We start from the raw sequence: 9,736 nt of genomic DNA on the forward strand, positions 1-9,736 counted from the left end.
AAGAGATAACGTATTATTGTCTCATTTGTCTAGCATTTTTTCTAATAAATATGTGATACATAATTAATAACACTGTAAACTGTAATTAGTTATGACTCATAATATTATTCATAAAAAAAATATATGAACTTAAAAAAATTTATTAGAGATTATCATTGTAGTTTTCTCTCACAATCTCTTGGTTGGTTTGGTAATAATTAAGATGCAAGTGGGCACAAATCTCCTCAAAGACGAGTTAACACAGAAATATGTATTGAATTAATGTACTTATATTATTTTTTTAAAAGGGATAGGTTATTGATATAATAAATTTAAAAAAAAAAAACTCTCAACAAGGGGGGTCCCATACATGGTAGAAAAATTAACACTGCAATGGCCAGGATTTCATTTGTCAAAGAAAGGGAAAACAAAAATTGAAGCAACAGAAAATATGATCTTAACGTACTTATATTTTGTCAAGTCCTTTGATTTTAACACAAAATACTCAAGTCAAGTCAAATACTCTAAGTCAAGTCACTTGTCAAGTAGATAAAATATTTAAAATAGTTAGGTTGCGTTTTTTTTTATTATTTTTAAGTTTTTTTTAATTTTTTAAAATAATAAAAACGTATTCTCTTTCTTATTTTTTAAAATATATTTTTAAAAATAAAAAAATTTATAAAAAAAACTCAAAATAACAAAAAATTATTTTAAATGTTTTCATTTAACAATAACTCAAAATATATTTATTTATTCATATTTTATTATTATAATAAAAAAATATTACAAAATTCATTAACTTTACAATGTATATATTTTTTAATAATATATTAACATTAAATATTTATAATTTACTTAATAACTAAATTTATTGAATAAAATATTATTAAAAAATATTTTCAAAATTTTAGTGTTTTCTAATTTTTTGTTTTGAAAAATAATTTTTTCAAAATAACAAAATAACTCGTTTTTAATTTTTTAAAAATAGACTATCAAAATAAAAAATAAAAAATAAAAAATAAATTCAAAACTTAAAATAAAAAATTGAAAAGCAAATAAAACCAGCCTTAATATTTTGATTTTAACAGTTTATATGAATATTCTAGATAGTTTATTCACTGTTAGTGAATTAATCATTACGAATATATTATTACTCAATTCCAAATGCGAAAATGGGAAAAAACAAAAAACAAATCAGTCGTAACAATGCAAAGAAGACAAGTGCAGGGAGCCATTGTCTCTTCTTTGCTATGGTTCTGATCAGAAGAAGGCTCATAAATGGTTTATCCAAACAAGCCACTGGGACTACTCTGCGTCTACAGACCTACCTTCGTTCCCCCCATGAACATGGCTTCAGAAGCTTGGCCTCTTCGGTTTCTTTCTCTTGCTTTTCTGCTTCCGCGACCGTATATACTTTTACGGGCTTCGCCATCGCAAGTGGAGACGACCAGTGGCTTCGGTTCTCGAGCTTGGTTGAATCAAGATTGCTAAAGATGGTAATGTGTGCCTATCTTGCAAATTGCGTTTTCGTGAGGCGGTTCGGTTTAATTCTTCTATACTGTGTTGTCGAGTTTCTGGGTATATGGTGGTGCTATGTGAATTGTTGTGTTTGCTTTGAAGCTTGGACCTGTTGGTTGGCCTAAATTTGCAAAACTTTTGTTTTTTTTTTGTTTTTTCCCGATTGTGGGTTTTAATGAATTACTAGCAGTTGACCCTTGCAAGGTACAAAAATAATTTATCAATGCATTTTTTATAGAATATCCTTTTGTATTCATGAATTATTATGTTTCCTATTAATTAACTGAAATTGTGATTTGATATTTTAATTTATGATTCATATTTACAATAGTTATATCGTACAAATTTTAAATATCACCTTTAAAATTTCATGCACGTTCAGGCTCCCTCTATAAATTTATGGTTGTTATACTTGCTATTATATATACACACACATGTATTCCTCTTTATGTATTCAACTTTTTATGCTATACCAAGCAAGGGGTGCTATATATACAAAAATCAAGTTAACATTTTAGGTTGGGAGGTGTTACTGGGTGATATTTACTATATCAAAATTTTCAATCGTATAATTGATTAATAGGGAAGCTAATGAGCCACTCTTATGTAATTTTTGGAAGAGGTTGGTTGAGAAAAGGTTAAGAAGAGAAAATGATGTCTGAAAATCAATTTGGTTTTATGCCTGGTAGATTAATAATGGAAGCTACATACGTGTTGAGATACTTGATAGAAATGTCAAGTGCTAAGTGAAAAGATTTTTATATGGTGTTTATAGATTTAGTAAAAGCTCATGGCAAGTCTCTAGAGAAGGCTTATGAATTTTTGAGAAGAATGAAGTCCAAGTTGCTTATATACAAGTTATTAAAAGTATTTATTATGGGGTGAAAACGTGTATTTGGACTTTTTAATTGGATTATAATTGGTTATGCATCGAGCCCTTATCTCTTTACTTTACAATCTTAACAAACTAAAGCAATCATCTCTTTATGATTTTCTTGTTTTCTTTTTGAATATCCAAAAAAGTAAAAAAATAGAAAGAGAGTCAATTGGGTTTCTGTAATAGCCCTAGGGGGCTTTATAGGGTTGCCATTTGTCTCTGTGTCCACTTATCTTGGTAGGAGAAGCCCTCAATCTTATGTTGATTAAGGTTGAGAGGGAGCCTAGTGCAGGGTTTTACTATTAGCAAAAGGGTCAGATATTCATGTTCATTTGTCTTATCTTGTTTTATCCATTCATAGTCATGTCTTTTGTGGGCTTCTGATAATGAATTGGTATTTTGGGGACTTACTCTTGTAGCTTTTAGTGATTGTTTGTCAAGTTTTTGAGAGAGATTGTTTTTCTGGGCCAGGTGAGAATGCTTTTGGTCATGGGCAATCTGTATGGGCTGTAGGGTTGGTTCATTGCTGACTTCTTACGTTGGGCTTCATCTCATTTCTTCTTCTGAAGTAACAGCCATTTGGGAAGGAGGATGAAGATTTATGGAAATAGGCATCTTGATAGAGGCAGTACTTGTCTAAAAGTGACTGGCTTACCTATATTCTGAGCATTTTTTTGAGTCTTCCTACATATGTGTATGAGCGCATCTAATTTTTGCTATTATCTTGTTTGTGCCTAATAGGTTAGAAGAGCCTCACTAGAACTTTCTTTGGGGAGATAACTAAATTTTGTTTTGTGGTGAGCCTTCTTTAAGCTTGCGAGGAAACTTTTTATCTTTTCCTATACTCATGGATGACTTTACGGATATCCAGCTGCTTGGGTTGCATTCCTTGACTAAAGAGATAAAAGTATAAATCTATTAGAGTTACCTAAAAGTAACTCAGATGAGATGAGCTTAGGGCCATCAGTTGTTGGCCATGCTAATTAGAAAAATGATGCCATTAACTTGCCCTATCAAAAAACTACACCACCAAGCTTTAATCCCACTAGATTGGGCCTACCATATGGATTCTAACTTGCAAGTCATATCCATCCATCTACCCTTCTCACAAATGCGGTTTTCTTCTAAAGTATCTAAATTAATTTAATGATGTCCCTCATGTCTTATCTTCAATAAGCACCACTCCAAGCTTGTTCTTACTTAAACTCAAGTATACTCGTCAAACTTTTGACTCTTAGTTGTTCTGCTAAATATGATGATAATAATAAAAACAGAGTATGTTGAATATTGTTTTTCCAGCTGGCAGAGATCTGAATTGTATTTTATTTTTATCTCTAAAGGCCATATCTAGAAATCCTTGTGTACTTACATTCTATTAATGCCTTGCTGAATGAATAGAAGGACATAGCATTCACACATTTTTCAATAAATTGAAAGAACAAAAAGAAGGGAGAATAAAAGAAGAAGAAAAATGTGTTGTTTGAGCTTGACTAAAACAGTTGAATTCCTCTTCTGCTACCAGGTGCAACTCATTGACTATTTTATCAGGACGAAAACAGTGAAAAGTCATTGTTACAGGAAAATATATCAGTCCTTGGAACATTCACTTACAGATGAAGAAGTTCATGAGTTACAGGTATTTTCCTCTAAAGGACTTTCCGTCTTGTTAGTTTCATAATGTAAGAGAGCAGGTGAAGAAGTTGAATGTTGCTCTGAGATGAGATGTGTTGAAGTAGGGGACCCATATGGTTGCTTTGAGATTTCTTTGCTGATTTATCAAATTGTGGGTTTTCATTCCTTCCTGCACTCCAATTTACATCAACGCAATCCAATTTCTTGAAATATGATTCTAGGATTTGAATGAAGCTTCAGAGAAAGGTGTAAGAACCTCTTCACATAAACCTGGGAAAAATTTCAATACCTTATAGAAAACTACATCCCGGCAGAAACCTTTGAAGCATGTGTTTAAGAAATTTTCTATTAGCTTTTTATATGTCTTGCATTCTCTCATCATCCGTATGTGTGTAATAGTGGCTGCTGCAAATCTAGTTGGACAAACTCAGCTGATATCTCACTTAGCCATTGGGTTGAAGAGGTTTGATGATATTATCTGGTAATGTTAGTTCTGGTTTTGTTAGCATTCAGAGTGAAGCTTTTTGAATTATTTCCCCCTGAAATTATTTTCGTTTCATCCCATATCCTGATATAGGTTCCACATGTCACATTGAATTGTAGCTAATATAGATGGCAAGCACAATTCTTTGTGCATGGATTGCAATCGTAACCATGGGATTTCTCTTATTCAGTTCTTCTGTTTTTGTCAAATTTAAAATAATGCTGATTTGAGCCACATTCCAGTTTTTGGTATATTCTTTTTTTCCTTTGTGATTGAGAAGTTATGGTTTCATGTTGCGGAAATAGCCTCTTTGCGGGAAAAAAAAAAGCCAGAGAAGGCTGCATATGAAAAAAACCCTCCCCCAACCCTCACGAAGCTAGGAGCCTTGTGCACTAGGGACACCTTTATCTTTAGTCTTTCTTTCTTCATGTCTTGCAGGTCTCTTTGAGCTTCTCATATCACACTCCAAGTAAGCCTGTTTCCCCTAATGTCTTCTCCAGCATGCATGTTGAAGACAATACAAATCTAGCTTCTTGTCACAGATCTGGGAGTGGATTGGCACAGTGGCCTGAAAAAGCAAGTTGGGTTGGGCTTTTCGACCCTCCAAAAGTAAGTTGGCTTGAACTCTGCTTTCATATGGATTGTAGGAATTCAACCGCACTTACCTAACCTGTCCTTAAAAGAAATACTTTACTTACACGGGTTCATGAATTTTGTTGGCCTTGTACCATCACAATTCAAATATGTTCCACAAATTAGTTATTTCCAGTAGAAAATGAATAATTAAATAAAATCAGGATAACAAGTTGGTTGTTCTTTTTGAAAATAAATTGAAGCTGGGAGTTGAAACTTTATGAATTATTTTTGACAAAGTTAAATACAAAAAAAGTTACGTTTGTGTGCATAATATATGTGTACATATATATTATGAAAATCTCGTGAATCAATCTGGGGGCAAACTTGAACTTGTGATTTCAAACCTTCGATCAGCAATATAATTGAGGCTAACCTTTTGCTCGAAATTGGAGACATCTCCAGCCCTTGCATATTCTCAAATATGTAATATAATTTTTACTTTAGTGGACATGTGGAATTATTTTTGTTATCCATGAACATTATAGTTTACATGGAATTGCAGAAATAATTTGCTTCTGTTTCTCTCTTTGGTATGTGAGATATTTGTTCATATTTATTTTCATTGCACCCAAGTGATTGGTGCCTAAAAAACCCCAACAACTGGTACCAAAGTCATTTGGCTAGATTTAATTGGTTAAACTGGTCTGGACAATACAACATATCAAGCCTTAAATCCCTAGTTAGTGGGGTTTGGTAAATTAATTCTAGCTTATCAATCATTTTATCTATGGTCATGTCTTCTGTGAGGCCTTGACGACTTGTATCATATTTAAGAGTTCACCATTTCTTTTTGGTCTTTCTTCGCCTTTTTGCTAAAGATTTGTTTCATTCAATCCACTTTCTTACAATAGCCTCTATTGGTCTTTTTCTCACATCAGCAAATCATCTTAATTGTATCTCACCCATCTTTATCTTCAATAGAAGCCATACCAATCTTATTTAGAATAATCTAATTTCTAATTTTATTTGTACTTGTATGATCGCTCATCTATCATAGCACCCTTATCTCTATTATGCTCATATTTTGCACATGTTGGGGTTTTGCTACCTAACATTCTATGCCATACAACAAAGCTTATCATAATTTATCACAATTCATGATGTTTGGCCTAATGAGTTTTACACTAGTTGTCAACTACTTAACACAGACTTCCTTAGTCAGCCTTGGAACTGGCTGTAAATAGAACTTCAGATGCAGAGTTAGTCTGGACAGTACATGCACAACAAGACAAAAGAAAACTGTCAAGTTTGTAGGTTAAATTAGGCAGTAGAATTGTGTTTTGTATATCAGTTGTAGCAGATTATTTCTGCAAAGGATCAGTTACAGGTTGTATCTGATTTGTAACTGTTGATTGGTTAGCTATATATAAAGCTAACCAACCTGTTTGGAGAATCAATCAAGAATTGAATTCAGTGTCTCATTTCTTTCTCAATTTTCTCTCTGTTTTCTCCCTACTTTCTCCCTGTTATCTCTCCGTTTCTTTCTTCCATTCTTCTCTCCCATTTCTATCCTGAATACCCTAGGTTCAAGACTAGGTCTAGACAAAAAGAAAAAAGAAAAAAAGAAATAAAAGGTTGGTGAAGAAATGTAGACAAAAATTAAAAAAGAAAGTAGTGTAGTTTGATGCTGAACACTAAAGCACACATTACTTTATCATCCTTTTTTTAGCCAAATCAACACTTTTAAAAGAGAAAGAAGAGGTAGAGAAAGAGAGAGAATGAATGGAGGGAAAAACTCAGATCTCTCAACTGTATTCAGTTAGGTTCATGTATATATATACCTGCTAGGTACAAGTATGCTACAACATACAAGCTAACTAGTTCTATTATGTACAATACTGAGTTGCTAACTGCATTCTCAACAGAAGCATATCAAGACAGCTATTTATCAGATTTTCATTTGTTGTGGATTCATTGATGGATGTTGATTTCCAAAGTTTACATGGATTAATTGTATTGGATAGATTAGTGGAGATCATACTTAAGTGCAATCAAGTTAGATTAACAGGAATTGAAAAACACAATCAGCAGATAATAGTTATTATAGAAGAATCCTCTAATTAGGAAATATTTATGTTTATAGTTTAGGAGGAATTAGATTGTGCATGTTTTCTTATGCTCGAGTTGTTGCGTGCATTATATATTGCATCTGATGTTGTCAAGATAGGAAATAATAGAGAAAGTTGCGTGCATTATATAATACATGTGGGGAACATGTATTGTTGCTTGCTTGGTCGTATGATTTTAACTTTGACCCAAGCAATGCACATGCTAAGTCTGGAAAGGAATTTAATTTTCTTGGAAATATTAGCTTTAAGGTGTATGTTTTCATATCTGACTTAGAAGTAGTTGAGATTTTTATGAATTACCAAGTTGCATTTGTAGGGGCAGATAACAGACTTGTAAAGAGTGTTTTCACAAGTGGAATTATTGTCAAACATGGGACAAGTAATGCAATTAGGCATATGCAAACAAAACTTATGCTTAGATGAAGTGAATGTTAGTCACAACAACACACTTGTAATGGTCACAAAGGGTAGGCAAAAATGGCCTACATGTGTGATAATAAGCAAGGGGAATTGTGCATAGGATTTTGGAGAGGAAATAGATGCGCGAATTACTATATCCTCTCAACAAACACTCAGAAAAAAAAAAAAAAAAAAAAAAAAAACAAAGATGATAAGACATGCATCAACAATAAGGCAAATCTCTTTTCCAGCAATTTTTGTTAGTGGCAGAGACCTCTCCATTTATGCTCAAGGATGAAGGGAAGATACATGGCTACAACAATCAACAAAACAGTAAGTTTTGTTACACACCCAGGGCAAAGCGTCAAAGTATGCTAGGATCTTGGCTTGGAAATGTAGGGCAAACAGACACTCGGCTAATGGAGTGTGAACGTGCTGAATGAGGAGAGGGAGGCATCTCAGTTTGGAGGTGTACAAACCCCAACCCAAATACCCCATATCTCACCGTGTGCCTTGATGAGGAATAAATCTTAAATTCCATCCCCATCTCCAATGAGGATGAACCCACTCCATGCCCCCAACTTGACCTTAATAATAGACAAACATTATTTAAATGAATAATGCATGATCATCATTAATTATATTTCATTGCACCTAACTTAACTGCCTAGAGGATCATGATATTTGATTATGATCTTTATATTAAGTAACTATATACGTTTAGATGGTTTGTATGTATTTTTTTTATATCCTTAGAATGTATTACATTAGAATAGGATGCATATATACAAGTCATATGATACGCCTCTTTTATGAAATATACTTTTACATTATTTTATTTTACATGGTATCAGAGCCAAAATCCTATACCCTAGCTTCTTAAAAATAGTTACTGTAGTCAACTTCAGTTGTCGTCATTGCTGTCTCTGTCACCTTTAGTCATTGTTGTTGTTGCATCTTTCTTGCTGCCCTTCTCACGACTCTAGTTCAAGCGAGGACTCTAGTGTGACGCAATGCAAAGCGAGGCAACCCAGATCATGTTGTCTCATCATTAAACCTGTGCTTATTGTCCTCTCATTGTCATCTCAACACTCATTTCCAGCGCTAATTAGTCATATTCGGCGCTGACAACCCTAGATCTACCAGATCTGAAGATAACTTTATTAGATCTAACCTTCCCTTTGCGCATCTCAATCTGATTGCGTGACTCCATTGCAATTTTGTCTTCTTGTGCACCCTAGTCTATGCCATAGTCCTTAACAACAATGCATTGCGTTCACATCCTTCTAAAAACTCAAATCCAACATTGTCCTTTGTTGGTCGCATTGAATTGTGGTTGTTCTAGTTGTGTGGTATTGTTGTTTTGGTTTAGGGTTTCAAGAACACTAGTGTCTTTGTTGGAAAGTTAGACCTATGTGTCACTAAGCAAGAGCTTGAAGATGAATTCCGCATGTTTGGGTTGCAAAAAGGTCACCAAGTTATGCTACTTTGATGACCATGGGGATGTACATGATGCAGTTTATACACTAGATATATGGTAAGAATAGCTGGTGAGTTGAGTTGTCTCACAACTCTAGAGGTAGTGATGGTCACTATGGCAATGGATGTGGTCATCCTTAAGCAACTAATACAACCCCTAGTAAATCTTCTTCAGTGACTATCTCCAAGGAAGAGTATGTTTAGTTCCGAGCAACATAGCATGACTCGTCATCTATGGCATCTTTTGCTCACACTGGTAACCCCACTACTTGTTCTACATAGTCCTTTTCTCTTGGTTCATGGATTTTCGAATCAGGTGCTACTAACCATGTGTCTTGTAGCAATTCTCTATTGTCTAATATCCAAAGTTTGGGGTCTTTACCTCCCATTACATTAGTTAATGGCTCTCAAGCATTAGTTAAGGGCATTGGGTGTATTAAACCTCTTTCTACTTTGCCCTTGTTGTCTAATCTACATTCGCTGTAGTGCCCCTTTAATTTACTTTTTGCCAGTTAACTTGTGATCTTAATTGTGCCATAGCCTTTTTGTTTGATTTTGTCTTTATTCAAGATCAGAGAACTAGACAAACGATTAGTATGGGACATGAGTCTTGGGGATTATGCTCCCTTTCTTCATCTGCTTACCCCTACATGTACATTGTCG

General features: G+C 33.8%; 1 protein-coding gene across 1 annotated transcript; it reads left to right on the forward strand.

Moving 5' to 3' along the window:
* Positions 1 to 1,194: 1,194 nt before the first annotated feature.
* LOC127807378 (uncharacterized) lies at positions 1,195 to 7,801 on the forward strand. Its single transcript, XM_052345176.1, has 3 exons — positions 1,195 to 1,475; positions 3,897 to 4,010; positions 4,929 to 7,801. The coding sequence occupies exons 1-3, from the start codon at positions 1,230 to 1,232 to the stop codon at positions 5,157 to 5,159; spliced, it is 591 nt and encodes a 196-aa protein (XP_052201136.1). The 5' UTR covers positions 1,195 to 1,229; the 3' UTR covers positions 5,160 to 7,801.
* The last annotated feature ends 1,935 nt before the right edge of the window (positions 7,802 to 9,736 follow it).

The sequence above is a fragment of the Diospyros lotus genome, chromosome 8 (genome assembly GCF_014633365.1).
Source record: "Diospyros lotus cultivar Yz01 chromosome 8, ASM1463336v1, whole genome shotgun sequence".
Classification (NCBI taxonomy): domain Eukaryota; kingdom Viridiplantae; phylum Streptophyta; class Magnoliopsida; order Ericales; family Ebenaceae; genus Diospyros; species Diospyros lotus.

What these genes read in the sequence shown, in the direction of transcription:
- LOC127807378 (XM_052345176.1), top strand. Translation starts at nt 1,230, where the DNA reads ATGGTTCTGATCAGAAGAAGGCTCATAAATGGTTTATCCAAACAAGCC. An exon ending in AATCAAGATTGCTAAAGATG is followed by an intron (nt 1,476 to 3,896) that starts GTAATGTGTGCC and finishes TTCTGCTACCAG; the next exon opens with GTGCAACTCATTGACTATTT. An exon ending in AAGAAGTTCATGAGTTACAG is followed by an intron (nt 4,011 to 4,928) that starts GTATTTTCCTCT and finishes CATGTCTTGCAG; the next exon opens with GTCTCTTTGAGCTTCTCATA.